This window comes from Mytilus edulis, chromosome 14 (genome assembly GCF_963676685.1).
Source record: "Mytilus edulis chromosome 14, xbMytEdul2.2, whole genome shotgun sequence".
Classification (NCBI taxonomy): Eukaryota; Metazoa; Mollusca; class Bivalvia; order Mytilida; family Mytilidae; genus Mytilus; species Mytilus edulis.
The window spans coordinates 10,221,619-10,238,280 of NC_092357.1; the positions used below are offsets into that span (position 1 = coordinate 10,221,619).

The 16,662-nt window shown below is 33.0% G+C and overlaps 1 protein-coding gene across 1 annotated transcript in view; it reads left to right on the forward strand.

Annotated features, from left to right (window-relative positions):
- Positions 1–14,172, forward strand: part of LOC139502511 (uncharacterized) — a 113,697-nt gene extending 99,525 nt beyond the window's left edge. The window contains exons 8-15 of the mRNA XM_071291999.1: positions 3,240–3,452; positions 4,941–5,381; positions 5,596–5,702; positions 6,404–7,648; positions 8,013–8,043; positions 10,370–10,638; positions 11,599–11,626; positions 12,353–14,172. Coding sequence (XP_071148100.1) covers positions 3,240–3,452; positions 4,941–5,381; positions 5,596–5,702; positions 6,404–7,648; positions 8,013–8,043; positions 10,370–10,638; positions 11,599–11,626; positions 12,353–12,663 — 2,645 coding nt within the window. The 3' untranslated portion in view covers positions 12,664–14,172. The remainder of the gene's footprint in view (positions 1–3,239; positions 3,453–4,940; positions 5,382–5,595; positions 5,703–6,403; positions 7,649–8,012; positions 8,044–10,369; positions 10,639–11,598; positions 11,627–12,352) is intronic.
- Positions 14,173–16,662: the final 2,490 nt, after the last annotated feature.

A 16,662-nucleotide genomic window follows, 5' to 3' on the forward strand; every position in this document is an offset into this window, starting at 1 on the left:
CGAACTTTTCACTGTTCTGCTTACTGCTTCAAGTTCACGCCATATGAACTTTTACCACTTTCCAATACTGTCCAACTTCCTACTACAGTATTCAAACTGTTACCTGGTAATTCTAGACAACAGTCAGTCAGAATTTCTAACGAGTCACAGACCGACTCGGCACATATGCAATCAACTGCGGGCACAATATAGCCCCCAAAACCTACTTCTGAGGCATCAGTAAACGCCACCAAATCACATACATCTGACTCATGCAGATCATTACCTTGCTCATTTAACTGCGTTACTGAATTTAACCAGTATCTGAGCTCCTCGACAGCCGGGACTGTCAGATCGACAAGTGACTTCCAACTTGCCTTTAATAGTATACAGTTATACAATTCTCTAGTTCTAAGCCTAACTAAATTACCTAACACAGCTTGCATTGATATAATCTGACCAACAATACCGGCAACAAACTTTGCATTGTGCAACATTTTTCCTTTTCCGACACAGAAAAGTATTTTACTGATAACATCAAGTAATCTGTCAATACGTTCACTGGAAACTCTAAGTTTCCCGAACTCCATATCCCATACTAAACCTATCCAGGTCATATTTTGCTGTGGATACCAAACACATTTTTCTTCAGCTATTAAAAAAACAAATTCAGACAAACTAGATCTTATATACGAGCGAGCTCTTTCAGCTGATTGAAAATCATTTGCGCCTCCAAGCCCATCATCAAGATACATTATTATCTTCAAACCCTGATTTCTCCAGTATTTTATCACTTCCTTAAGAACTTTGGTAAAAATATGACCTGCACTGGCCAGACAAAAAGGAAGAACATTAGATACAAAGTTCTTTGTTATACCATTGAAATCCCAACTGAAACCTAAATAAGTTCTATGTTCCTCTAATATTTCCAAATTGTGATATGCACTTTTAAGATCATATATAAACAAAAAAATGCCTTTTTCAAACAATTCTCTTGCAACTGTACCATCTTCAAATTTAAACCTAAACTGGTGTATGCATCCGTTGATATGCCTACAGTCCAAAATTAAACGGGGCTTCTTTGATCTACTAAAAGCTACCGTTAAAGGATTAACCACAAAAGGTATATCGATAACTTCTGAAATGCAACCTTTTTCTGTCAATTTCAAAATCTCACCAATAACGAATTCCCCGTTATCCCTAGCAGATTTATTATTTCTCAATATAACATTATCTGGCAGTACTTTAAACGGAATACCGTATCCTTTTTCTATAACACTTAAAACATATATGATTGTGTCTATATCTCTCCATTTGTGTATTGATTTTTCAATTTACCTACAGGTGTGAGTAAACTTGAATTTACCGTTAACTGGCTAGACACCTGTTCGATACGTTCACGCTCGAGTAAACAAATACTATCATCATTCATGAAATACTTTAAAGACTTATAAGTTAGGTAATTCGTATTCACCTGAAAACTATTGCCATGTACTAAATCTGAGCAAATGCTACATAATTTATTAACATTAAATAAATTTGTACTTAACTTTCGTTTTTTCTCTGGACATTCAAATTTCCAGTGACCAGGCTTGTAACAGTTGTAGCAAACTCCAGGCCTCCCACTTGTTTTCCCGTTTGCATCACTAGAAGTAGCAGTTGAAGTTGGCCTGCTATATGGCGTTGGTCTTTTCTTCTTGGATTTCTCTGATTTTGTTTTCTCTCCGCTCGTGTCTGCGTTCTAAGAATCTTACGGTCGTCCCCTGAATCATCTGCGAGGGGATTCGCTGTATATTCTTGTACCACTTTCCATCCCATCTCGGACGAATCGGCCATTTTCACTAATTTCTGTCTATAGCGTATTAGTTGTATACCTTCTGCTATTTTCTGCTTGGCTAAACTGGCACTTGGGTCCCTGGACTCCAAACTGGCATCGGCTTCCTTCAAAGTTACGCTTAGTTTGCGATTGAATTTGAACTGATCCTCACACGACTTTCTTTGAAACTTGTAATCATCATTCCCCGAAAGTTCGTTTTGTAATCTGTTCATTTGTAGCTCAGATCTCTCCTTCTGTTGATGATCGAATTCTTGTAGTTTTATAGAAAACATCCCTTCCATTTGCGACAATAAATCATTCTGCGTTTTTCGAATTTCCTCCCCGACAATCCGCTTAACACTATTCTCGATGTCCGGATCCATCATGGCACTCACAAAAAATTTGATGTTCACTCAAGCAAAGCAGGGCTAGAAATGACCATATATACACCTATCATTTAACACAATAATTTTTTCCCGCCCAAAAAATTCATACGCCTTCGAACTACTACGTGAGAAGACAATTAATTCCCGTTACACTACGTGCCACGGAAATTAGGAAATATTCTAACTTATAAATCATCACATGATATTTGATGTAGCTAATCCTACAAGACGTGTGTAAATGAATGAAAATAACATTTTAGTAAAAATCATTTGTACGGAAATTTGAATTGATCATATATCACACATATAACATATTATTATTTTCTGATAACATGATGTATCTTGGTTATGATAGTTGGACATTAACATTTAAAAAAAAACGAATTATAATGAAAAGCAAGTATTAAACATGAGATCATTACTGTTACGTGTAAGTTGTGAGTAGTATATATACGCTGTACAATGTTTATACTATTATAGTTCTAATTGATTTCCATATATCAATTCATGCCTTGGTTTGGTCAATTAAAACTGTTCGCTTTGTTTGCACTTCGACAAACCGTATTTTCGAAACTACTTTGGTAGTATTCACTGCATGTACGAACCCTGTATAGTCAGAAAATTGGGACAAAAAAAAAATGTATTAACACGATTTAAGCTTCAAAAATAAATTAAATGAACATTAAGAAAAACATTCTGCGAAATTTCATAATGATTTAGCCTAAGTTATATGCGAGTTTCTCTTAAAAATTTACTTTAAATCCGTAGATTCGTATGTATTGATATTTTAACAGACTGAAGCGCAGCCAAAGAGTTTCCTGAGTACTGAAGGTTGTAGAATATCCATATCTACGGATATAAACATTGATAAACGTATAATTTTTTTAAGAGTTTAGAAAAAATCAACAACCATCACCCAGGGGATTATAGTCTTTGAAACAACGTGAGTTAACCAATCAAAACCCTAGTTGTATACAAACTTTAGGATAAACATCGATAGAAAAAATTGTCTTTAATCCTACACATTAATATGATTCCATTATAACTATCAATTTTAGATTTCTCCTTAGAAGAAATACTCGTTAGTAGATCCCTTTTGAAAGAAGAAACAATTACGAAACAAAACAAGTTAGATGATACAACACCAAGCAGACAAGATATACCAGTCGACGCACAAACAATATCATTGCCGGAAAGCAGTAGAAACCTAAGACTTGAATCAAAGGACACATTGATTTCCGACACAACACGAGAATGGTCAGAACATGATGGTTTGTTATATTATACAATTTCGTATGATTACCTGTATATGTAGTTTTGTCATTTATTTCGTTGGGTCAAATTTTACTGATGGACAGACCTTTATTTATGTTTCATTTCATACACAATTCCTTAGGACTTTGCCAGAAAATATCTTTGTGTCTTTGGGAAATGTTTTTTTTTTCATCTGTAAGATAGTAATTTTGAATTTCGGCAGCATGTCAAGTTGAAATAAGTCAAATTGGATTTCATTTTTCACATGCAACCTTGTAATATTCAAATGGTGAAAGCAACCTACTGTGTGGTGATCAAGAAATTCGAATTCATATTGGTAAAACATATTATTGCCTTATTAAAATTAATTTTCTCTAATCGATTGCTACAATTAACAACTATGATTTCTCAAATTGCAACTATAAATTTGGTAATGGGAACGGGTAATCCGTCAGATAGACAACAACCAAAAGCAGAATGAAAATAATACAAGTAGAAAACCAAAGTAATACTTATTTAAAATTTTACCTTATTTTAGAATGAAAAGGTAAAACACACTAAAGAGAGGTCTAATGACAGAAACAATCAAAGTTTTTCGCGTGAAATTATTTATATAAGAATATCTATATCTATTCTTCGTCCACTTAAAGCATTGTTGTTCAATTTTAATACAAGTGGAATTGCGTGTTGAATGTGAAAGCGGTCCACAAAAGTTAAGCTCTTACTAGATACACCTGTTTATGGAAAAGACTGTGTGAAAGAGGGACTAAAAATACCAGAGGGACAGTCAAAATTATATATCGGAAATAAACTGACAAAACCATGGCTAAAATGAAAAGAACAAACAGACAAACAAAAGCACACACGACACAACATAGAAAACTAAAGGATTAAAAACACGAACCCCACCAAAAACAAGGGGTGATATCAGCTGGTGTTTCAAAAGGGTCAGCAGATCCTGCTCCACATGTGTAACCCGTCGTGTTGCTTGTGATATAACAAATCCAGTAAATAGTATAATACGGTAAGTCACATTTAAGAAAGGGAAGGGGATTGCAGTTACAACGTACGGAACATATCCAATGTCATTTGTGAAACGGTTATTCCAAAACGGTCAACCAACACGTGATTACGTCCGTAAAATTTACGAAGAGATGATTTCAACTTCACCTTTTGGAACTCTTGATTTGATAGCTTCCTTATGAGCAACAACCCTCTACCAAGACAATCATGATAGGAAATACTAGCACGAGAATATCGTATCAATTTGGAGATATATACACCGTGTGCAGGCGCTGCTGAAATGTTGCTACTTAGAAATGGAAAGTTCACAATTGGAAAGCTGAAATCATCTCTTTTGTCGTTAAGTTTTGGTTTCAAACAGTAAATGTATTATAGTTATACATTGAAAAGTCAGTCCCTCTGATCAATGGACATTATGTAACTATATGTATTTTTCCTGTTTTCTTTTCATTTCATATATTATTTTGTGATTTTCTTTTTAGATTTTAGACAAACTTCATATTCGTCAAATGACGGAGACCGTATCAATGACAAACCAATTGATGACTCAGACGGTTCTGAAGCGAGGTCAAGTCTCACTGGTGAGATGCATATACATACTGTTACTAAACCTGGAGTTGTCAGAAAGCTGAAAAATATGTTCGGGGTTTCGAAACAAGTCAAAGATGTCAAAGTGTCAATCTCTAAAGAAAAGTTTTTAGAAATGTCTTCTAAAGTTGGGAAAAAGCAGTTGCACAACAAAAAGATAGCACCAATAATCATCTGGGATTTTGGAGGACAGGATGTTTTCTATTCAACTCATCAGACATTTCTGACATACAGAGCTATTTACATGGTAGTATTGGATGGAAGTAGAACACTAGATGATCCCTGTCCGTATGAAAAGTATCTTCCTGGAAAGGGTCAACATAAAACAGCAAGAGGTATTAATACATATATTTTTTTTTGTAGTTGTGAAGATTAAAACACCAAATTACAATATAGTTTTTCATAAATATATAAACTAACAATTGACATTTTTAACATCTTCAGAACTTATATCATTATTGGAGAATTTTAATTTGGAATGGAAAGCATTTACGTCTTTGATCAGTGTTCACCAATGTATTATTCTTTTTTTCATGTTTATTCTTACAGATTATCTCCTATTCTGGATCAACACCATTGTAACATACTGCAAGGGAAGTAATCAGGGATTTCCTAAAATTATGGTGGTCTTAACGCACAAAGATCAGGTTAAAGCTGTAAGTATACTTTCAATTGAAATGGTGGAAGGTTTTGACCTTGATTCATATTGTTGTTACGTAAACAAATTAATAAAGAAAGAAGAATACATAAACTAACTGATTATTGTTTATACAGTAGTTTAACGTTGACACATATTTGACCAAATATGATCTTAAGTTATATTCCAAACTTATAATTGCTTGTTTTGTGTCTGACGAGCATATAAGGAAATTGTTTTATTTCATATTTAGGTTTCCTAGTGCATACATTTTCTTGTGCATACCAATTTGCATTTCTACTAAAAATGAAGGGAAGGAAATCAAACAACAAAAAAAACAGGGTCTCCATTTCTCCAATTATTTTGTTTTAATAAGATAACAATAAGTGTTATAATTTCAAGTTTCTTTCTTTGAGTAGGGATTGTTTTGAATTTTCCTCGTAGTTCAGTATTATTTTGATTTAACTTTTTCCCAATATACATGATATACTATACAACATGATCTGGCTTGAATGATTAAAATAACACCATGCTAGCGCTACATCTATATGAGACAGGATTTGTATTTGTTTGGTCAGTCACAAGCATATGTAGTCATCATCACCATTATAAAATGTCCTTATACAGGCAATTGCATTTCTTTATAAACCGATAATTAATAATTGCATTGAAAGGAAGTTGTGGTCAAAATATAAAGTGTTCTATTGTGGTTTGTTTTAGCATGATGTTGAAGAAAGACGACATGAAATATTTGCAGAAATCTACAAGATGTTTCAACAAACCCCATTAGAGCAGCATTTGGTGATTGATGATCAGATATTTGTCAACGCTACAGATGAATATGACACAGAGATGGAGAAGATAAAGGAAGTTTTCATGAGTGAATCAGAGAGACAACCAACATGGGGTGAACTACTTCCAAAATGCTTCATCCCTTTAGAGTTAGAATTTGCATCGCTAATAAGACGCAACATTACCTTGATAACCATAGAGCATCTAAACAAAATAAACGCATTGCAGCCTATAAGACCGTTGTCAAAAGATGAGTTGAAGGTTTTTCTGAAATTTCAACATTCAATTGGCAAGCTACTGTACTTTGATGAATCTAAATTGAACGACCGTATTATTTTGTCTCCAACCCTTCTCATAGATGCCTTTAAATCAATTGTTACAGACAAACAATTTTGCAAAGGAGACAGAAAAAGAGAAGAAATGTGGGATGCAATGGGTACGAAAGGCGTGGTATCAAAATACGCAATAGACGACGTTTGGAAGAGAAAGAAATATGCAAAATTCAACAAAGACAAAGATTATCTGTTAACTGTTATGACCCATCTGGACATATTGGTAGAACCAAAGAGATACGATGCTAGCCGAATGCGTATACCTGCAGACTTTTACTATGTTGCAAGTATGGTACGAGGTAGTGATGATTCCGGATACCTCCATTCAGCCGACATCAGACAACGAAATATCGCCATAGCTTTTCAATCGACATCATTGTTGATACCTCCTGCTTTATCCTTCCGATTTATAAGTTACTGCTTATCTGTCTGGTCGGTGAAGAGATACAGAGAGACCAATAGGGAAATGCTGTTCCACAGGTCAGGAGTGTTCACAATTGATCCTTCCTTGGATATGTATATTCTTTGCGAAGATGACAAGATTTCTGTCCGTCTTGTTCATGCCAGAACAAACGCACTCATAATGAGGGATCTTGCTTCCAGTATCAATGAATGTTTAACATCTGCCTTGGAAAAAATAAGTCAGCTGTATATAAGAACCAGCAGTGATCAGAGTGACAACAGTGACGCATCCTTTGTGACCAGGATATGTTGTAACTCACCAGATAAACCATGCATCTTACCATTCGAAAATCTTGCAAATGTCGACAAAATCTGGATATGTCCTGCTCATGGCATTGAACACCCAATACACACTATCAAATCGTGGATACCAGAAAAGGTAAGAATCGTACAAAAATGCAATTAGATACAGAAAACAGAAAACAATTTGTGTGAACTTACATATACCACACAATCATTTTGACAATAGTTAACTACTTAAGTGATGCAAATATAAAGAGATGAATAAAACAGAAGCCATTATATTATGATATTATTCTTAAACGATTTGAGCGTATACAATTACATAAGGTACATATATGTTTATGTTCATTATACATGTCATAAGTTACGTATGCATACTTTTCGTTATGTCTGTAAAAATGCTAAAATGTGTTTAATTTTTCGTGATATACAAATAATATTTAAAAGCTTTATTTCGTTAAAGTATATAAAGCAAATATATGTATTTTTACTTCTAACAGGAGGAGGACGAATGCGAGCCGGGGTGTCCAGGTATTGTATTATCATGAATAATATAGTGTAATGTTCTTATAAAAATGTCATAAAAATTGGTTTACGATTTTTGATAGTCAAACTGAATGTTTTTTTTTTAAATTGTTAATTATAATGTAATATAAAGCGTAAGTTCCTCATTTCATTCTTCAACCATTTGAAGATATGTACTCCAATTCAATTGATATAATTGGAAAGCAAATCAGTTTGCATGTCTTTTACATGAATGAAGCAACAACCTTGTTATGATGTAACACGTAAACATATCTGTGTTATCAAATTATGATCTAAGTTTCAATTGTACTTGGACAAAGGATGTTTCATGAGATAAAAAGCATATACTTATTCCCAAAATACAAAAATTTTACAGACGTAGTTAAAATCAACTGACATGACTGTCGTATGAAGTTTTACTCGTGCATCATTCAGATTATTATAGTAGTATATTAATGTTAATTAGTTATAGTTATGTACGTGTCTATGGCATTGCTGGTGTCATTTGATACAGGAATCAATATGTCGTATGCATCACAGTTGCATATTGATTACATAGTTGCTTTAACAGGCTAACATGTGTGTAAAACTTTAGGTCACGTATTCTCAAATGCATCAGTCGTAAAATAGTTGGCAGTTTGGTTTGTACAGAGAAGCGTCTAAATATTAATGTTAAATACATAATACTTCCGGTTTCGGATTTAAACCACCCATAGGTGTTCCTTTGCCACATAGTATGTAAAATCAAGTAATGTACATAAATCATTTTCTTCTGTTCTTTATTGTCATTACATAATTCCTTGAATTCTTTATATAACGTTTAACTATGCAGTCATTTTTTCTGGTGAACGATTTTTTTTCATTGCCAATTTTGTGTATACAGTTTTTGTGTGAAAGGGTGTTTTTTTTTCAAAAGAGGATATCCATCTCAAGAGCCAAGTGAGCCCTCTGAAAACAAGAAAGGCAAAAGTAGTATATCGCTGCTTGAAACTCGTAAAGCAATGGAAAAAAGCAAATCCGAATTACAAACTTAATCTGAGGGATACGCATCAAACAAAAGAGGAGAACAACGATACAACAGAAGCACACCATAAAAATGTAACACACACAGAAACGAAATAATCATTAGACAAAAAACGATGGGAATAACAAAAATATCATCAATACACAATAAATCAATAAATATATGAAGTTGGGAAAAACAAATATCATGACACGTCTTATAGCAATACGAATTCACGCTCAAATATAATAGGGGAAAAACGCCACAACAGAAACACAACATTAACATGTAACACACACTGAATCGAACTATAATACAACAATGGCCATTTTCCTAAATTGGTAGAGCAACGTTTATCGTATTGATAAATGACTACAATTCATGAGAAGTTAAACACCACATTTTTCAAATGGACTTGGCCTGTGTTCAACATGTCGCGCAAAGAGAGGTATTGTAATGCATCACAGTGACATTCGAATTATGCCTTGAAATTTTGTTAATCGTCATTTGTTCATAAAATTAACATGTAATATTTGTGTTTGATTTGTACTTCTCCCTTTTTTTTCATGTACTGTTTTCAGGTTTACAGTTATTTGAAGTCACATTACTAAATCTACACTTGTCAACTTTTGCTAAGTTTACATGAATTAGTTTGTGATTAGAATAAAAATGAACTACTTATTTTAAGTCAATGATATTTGGTATGTTAATGTTTTGCCATTAACAAGTTTTAATTCCATGGATATTGTATAGCCACCCCCTCTTCATGGTTCATTTACTTTAAAACTTGTACATAGCTGACAAGTTAATGCTTGAAATTAGATTTTTTTTCAAGGAAAAACTTATAACAAGTCAATGCTTTTTAGTATTCAGTTGTATTACCATTGACATATCTCATTCACATGGAAATGTGTTTGCCATGTCCCTCATTCATGGTTGATTGATTTGGAATATCTACATAATTGATGTTAAAGTATTGCAATGTTGATTTAAACATTTGCATCATCAAAATTACAAAAAGGCGGATTGTATTTCTGTGATAACACACCATTATAAAGAAAGATTTTCTATGCTGCAAGATATAAATCCAATTAGGTAATTTGTTATTAGTTTGAATTTTGCTTGTATACAGCATTATTGCTTTTTCGGGGGAAGATCACTATCATATTCAACCAATCATGTTTTAAAAAAGCTTTACTATCTCTCAGTATGACAAAATGTATGAACTACGTCTGGTTAATGATTATCTTAATCTCACAAAAGATGTATTTGCTTCTATTCGTATATAGTTAGTTTCAACTTTTTTATATTTGCATCTCTTTATAACAGTTACAAATGAAGAATTTTTGAAAGAGTTACCGACAGATCTACACTTGCGTCGGTTGTCAGTAATGTATAGCAGTATTGCCGTCAGAGACCTGGCAATACATTTAGGATTGTCGGTAACAGACGTAGATAACACAGTTAATACAGGGGATCCAAAACTATGGAACTTTGAAGTTTTTCGACAATGCAGAGATAGCAATGCGGTGACATTTGAAGATATCAAAAGAGCAATAACATCAGATGGAAAGGGACACATCCATACACTTTGCAAGGTAAATATTTGTCAGGAAACATTAATACAACCATTTATCTTCAATCGAGTATCATATGTAGTTCTCCAATTCACCATTTTCAGGTTCAATCCAACATTTTTACATAAAAGTGAGGAATATGACAGTTGTAGTTGTACAATCGCTTGATATGTTTGCGCTTTTACCATTTGAAAAGGGACTTTCCGTTGAGAATGTTCCTCAGTGTTATTTTAAATGGTGATTATTATGAAGAAGAAAAAGCAGCAACAACATCACAAATTTTATTATGCGTTTTTAACAGATCAAGCATTTAGCATTACTATCATCGTCTCATATTTTATCAATCAAAGGTTGACACGTGAACGTTCAAAGACAATATTGAAAACACAAATCTAAATGTCATTGGATTTAACACCAAATGAGATATTGGACAATGTTATTAAAATCAGTCATTTTTTTTTGGTAAATGCAAATAACCAGAAGGAATATTATGCTTCCTTTAAATCTCAATGCATCTTCATTTCAAAATTCCGTTCAAACACTGACAACAAAATCCCACCTCAATTGATGTTCAGATGTGATAAGACACAATCTATTTAATGACAGTCATGTGATCATGTCCACTTATAAATATTAAAATGTAGTAAACAGTCTAACAATGCCATTATGTAATACTATCGACAGTAGTTTACTTTTTTGTATATCTATTATTCAGATTTATAAGAGATACGTTAAGGTAGCATACAACATCTTAAACAATAGAAAAATTTGAGATTAAGATTTGCAAAATATGTAAAAATGGCAGTTGCACCAAACTTATTTTATCTATGATTATATTATATGACAGTTATGCAATCAAATTAAAATGTAAATATGGTTTTTGTTCTCATAGAATCGTACCATATATGAAAACAGTCGATGTGTTTATGCATCATATACAATGTCTTTTGTTTTATATATTTGTATTCTCATCTTTTACAGGTTGTTAAGGGTGATTTTATTGGTTATGGTAAGTTCTATGCATCAAAATATATAGTAATTAATACTAGTAATCATAATTGTCATTGATCAGTATAAGCTTGAAACAATCCCTTTCAGAGTTTGTCGATTCTCATATCATAATAGTTTGTCTATTATCGGGTTATCATTCCAATACAACATTAACCACAAGTGAAGCTGTTCCTATATATACACAGTTAACTGTATCATCTCAGATCACACTTGGTGCCTACAGTGGTTTGTGTCCTTAATCTTAAATGTTGATCAATGGCTTATTTTGTGGCTTGTTGATAGTCTAAAACGTCATTGTGTTATATCCCAAATTTACGAATAGTATCACCTAATCTGTTCCTTCGTCTGTTTATTGTTCAACCAAATCAAGATAGAGTTTGCGACAACTCTCCATAGCACATCAAAAAGATACAGAAACATCTATGGCAAGAAAACGAGAGCAAAAAATACATCTTTGTCAAATGTTTACTTTAGAAAACAAAAACACAAAATGATTGGATATAAATACATTGTGTAGAAGTGTAAGACGTACATACATGATAACACTATTTTCAGTCTACATACAGTTAAAACACTAATTGTACCTACCATAGTGCTAGAATATATCTGTGTTCATCTTATCTTACGTTTTGTTTGACATATAAACCATACCAAACATATTGAATGGAAATTAAAGTATGAAATTATGACCAATCCAGTATTTGTTTGTCCTTGTAAATTACAGACAGGGAGCCTGAGAAGTGGGATGTTGTACTTACAGAGGAACACATTGACAGACTGGTTCCTTTGGTTGGGAACAAATCTCTCCCACTCCTGATAGAACTTGGCATGGATTTCCATACCTGGGAGCGGATAAGCCACAAGCAAAATGAACGAGATCTGGTTAGACTGAACAAAGATATTTTAGAAGAATGGAGTAACAAGTTTTGTCGGATGCACAATCTAAAACCCACCTTGAGGACCATTGCTCAGTCATTTAGTAACATAGGAAAAAACGTTAAAATTGTGGAAAATGCGTTACTAGATTTGTTTTGATACATTTTATTTCTTCCACCGTTACATCGCCGTGCTTTTACATGAGTGTTGATATTGAACTATTTGTAGAATAACTATATTTAATTTGAGAGATTAAAATTATAACATTTCAGTTAAAGACACACTTGCCAACATTATATGTACATAGTTTTAATTTGATTTATTTACAAATATCATACCATGATGAACATATATTTTTTTACAGAAGGGTGTTTATATTGTTAGATACTTGTTGGTTATGGTTCTTGTTCATGTCTCTTTCTTACATGTTTCTTTTACCCAAATTTCCTAAGCGGGTGATATAGGAGATTTTGTTTTACAAAAGGCGTGATGCAATTTATCCAATAAATTTCAATACAATTCTGTATGTGTGTATATTGAACAATCTAAATATGTACATTGCATAATTTTTTAATTTTTTTCTAAAGTTGATAATGCAATGTTTTATCCATTAGTAGTTTTTTTTTGTCTGAAAGTAACCTTGAATACTTATTTCACAAAGTTTAAAACATTTGACTTACCTCAAAATAGTACTCATCTATTGTATGATATATAGAAAAATTGATATATCGAAATTAAATGCAGAGACAAAATTCAAAATTAATGTTTGAAATATCTAATTTAATTGTATAATGATTGTCGCATTCGTCTATCTTTAATAAAAGAGGGACGAAAGATACCAAAGGGATAGTCAAACTCATAAATCTAAAACAAACTGACAACGCCAAGGCTAAAAATGAAAAAGAAAAACAGAAAAACAATGGTACACACGACACAACATAGAAAACTAAAGAATAAACAACACGAACCCCACCAAAAACTAGGGGTGATCTCAGGTGCTCCGGAAGGGTGAGCAGATCCTGCTCCACATGTGGCACCCGTCGTGTTGCTTATGTGATTACAAATCCGGTAAATAGTCTAATTCGGTAGATCACATTCATGAAAGGAAAGGGGATTGTAGTTACGACGTAAGGAACATATCCGATATCATTTGTGAAACGGTTATTCCATAACGGTCAACCAACTCGTGATGGCGTCCGTAAAATTTACGAAGGGATGATTTCAACTTCACCATAATAAGTTATTATGATTTCAACATTTTTAAAGCCAATGTATCTGTCTTAATTATAAACATTCTAACAAAAACTGATAGTTATGCCTCCTAGCTGATGTAAATTTTTCACATATTCCGATTTGATTTTATCCTGTTTATATGCATTAACAGGAGTATATATTTGTAAAATAAAAAATACCAGAAGAAATGTTTTGTACCCTCATCACATCAAGGACTTTTCATCTCAAAACATTAAAAGTTAACACCGACAATACAATCCAACTAAGTAATACTAACTTGTTATTTAACTACCAGTAACTTTGAGTTCTCTAAGATTTTAACTGTTTGTATTGTGTGTATTTTATTGTTTGTACATATACCCTACCATGGCTGATTTCGTATGTTGTTTTTCTGCTTTGTATAGTTATAAATAAATTCAGTCATATTCAACTGATTAGTATATGTTTTTGTTTTATTATGTTAACCACTGTCTCCGGTTAAGGAAGGGTAGAGAGCTCAAACGAATTTCGAATCCCGCAATATTCTGTATTTGGCCGTCAGGAGCATGTAGGACAGTGGCTGTCGTTCTTTGATTATAATTATTTTTTGTGGCTTTTTATGGAGGGGGAGGGGGTTGAAGCACATTACAGTTTTTCTATTAGGTTCTGGTTTTTTTTATATTTAGATCTAAAACATCACATAAAAAAATATCCATATGTGCATAGGGTGTAGTAAAATTTGAACTGTTAAAGTTATCATTTACAAACAAAACTCGCATCTAATAGATTTCACTGTCAGCCTCGCATTTCTGAGTAGGATGTTCCGACCTAAAGAGAAACATATACCAGTACTCATCTCTTCTGTTATGCCTTTTTATATCCTTGATTTGTTTCTAATTCTGTTGATTTTCTTTTTTAACAAATATAAAATTATGCACACATGAGGACTTTTACTATATGCATAAACTGTCATAGTACTTTTACTATATGCATGTATTGCCATAGTTTTGTTTTCAGAAATTTTGTATTCAATGCTTTTGAATTGGGTCTTAAATGTAACTTTGTGACTTTTTTATGTATTCAATTTTTAGGATTATGGCTTTTGGTTTTCTATAGCTAGGGTCTGAAGAAACGTGTTAGTGTCATGGAGTTTTTATAGTGTTTTTTTTAAATTTATTTGTGTTTACCATTTGATTAATTGTACTTTAAAAGAGGAACGAAAGATACCAGAGGGACAGTCAAACTCATTCAGCGAAAAAAAACACCATGACTAAATATTGAAAAAAGACAAACAGACAAACAATAGTACACATACCACAACATAGAAAACTTAAAAAAAAGTAACACGAACCCCAACAAATAGGAGTGATCTCAGGTGCTCCGGAAGGGTAAGCAGATCCTGCTCCACATGTGACACCCGTTGTGTTGCTAATCTTATAGCAAGTCCGGTAGGTCACATTCATGAAAGAGAAGGGGATTGTAGATACGACATAAGGAACATATCCGATATCATATGTGAAATAGCTTCCTTTTAGCAGTAACCCTCTATCAATAATACCATAATGGAAACTACAAGCACTGGCATATCGTATCAATTGGGAGATATATACCCCGTATGCACATGCTGCTATAATTTTGCTATTTAGAATCGAAAGTATACAATCTGAAAGCTGATATCATCTCTTTTGTCGTAAATTTTTGTTTTCAACCGATCCTCATTGTCAAATTATAGATGTAAGTCAAGATATGAGGCCGAATTAACTGTATCTGTAGTATCTTGTATCTCTAGTTTGATAATTTTCCAAGACAATGCCAAAGATAAACCTTAAAAAAACATAATAGTTCATAGCAGACAAATAGTTTCGTATTAGTACGATCGAATCTAAAGATATACAGCAAATCGAAATAATAAAAAGTTAAACAACAACAACACAAAATGGATTCAAAGAAAAAATCAAAACAAAAAAAGATTGAACAAATTGAGCTGGTAACAAAACTCAAAAAACGCAAAGGAGGTGTGCTTCTTGGTTAAATATTCGTTTGCTTTTAGATTGTGACACAGTGACGACGGGTGTACCTATATTTTGAAAAATTTATCTATAAAAAAGGAAGATGTGGTATGATTTCCAATTAGACAACTATCCACAAAAGACCAAAATGACACAAACATTGACAACTATGGGTCACCGTACGGCCTTCACCAATGAGGAAAGCACATACCGCATAGTCAGCTATAAAAGGCCCCGATACGACAATGTTAAACAATTCAAACAAGAAAACTAACGGCATTATTTAGGTAAAAACATTAACGAAAAACAAATATGTAACACATAAACAAACGACAACCACTGAATTAAAGGCTCCTGACTTGGCTAGTATGTCTGTTTTATTCAAGCAAAGTTGTAAATATAATGGAATTTGAATCGACTGTCATACAAGTGAAAGGTTAAGCACTATACAACCAGATTATATCAACCATATTCTATATTGAAAATGCCTCTACAGTTGTTGTCCATATGTTTGTTTTTGCTAATAACACAAAAAATAGGTAAACATATTCTCAATTAATCCTTGAGCGATTTTACATTTTTCGAAAAGAACTTTTTAAATGTCATACTTCGAAGAAATGACGCACACCTCTTCGAGTGACGTGGACTTTGTCAAAGTCTAAAAATTATCTATATGCTAAAATCGAACAAGGTAATCAAGAGTACCACAAAGCCCCTGTCGGAATCCGCACTGGATATTGATTAAGAGCCGATTATGTCCCCGGAACCCGTCAACGCTATTTTGCATCCGCTCGAGCGTTCAGCAGATACATCCTTTTTTTTACAAAATTTGTGAAAGATGAATGAACTAACGTATTTTACCTGTGATGTGTTGCCTACATTTTTATATGTTTACGATGTTTTAATAAAAAAAAATCCAGATTGTCCTTCAAATTCA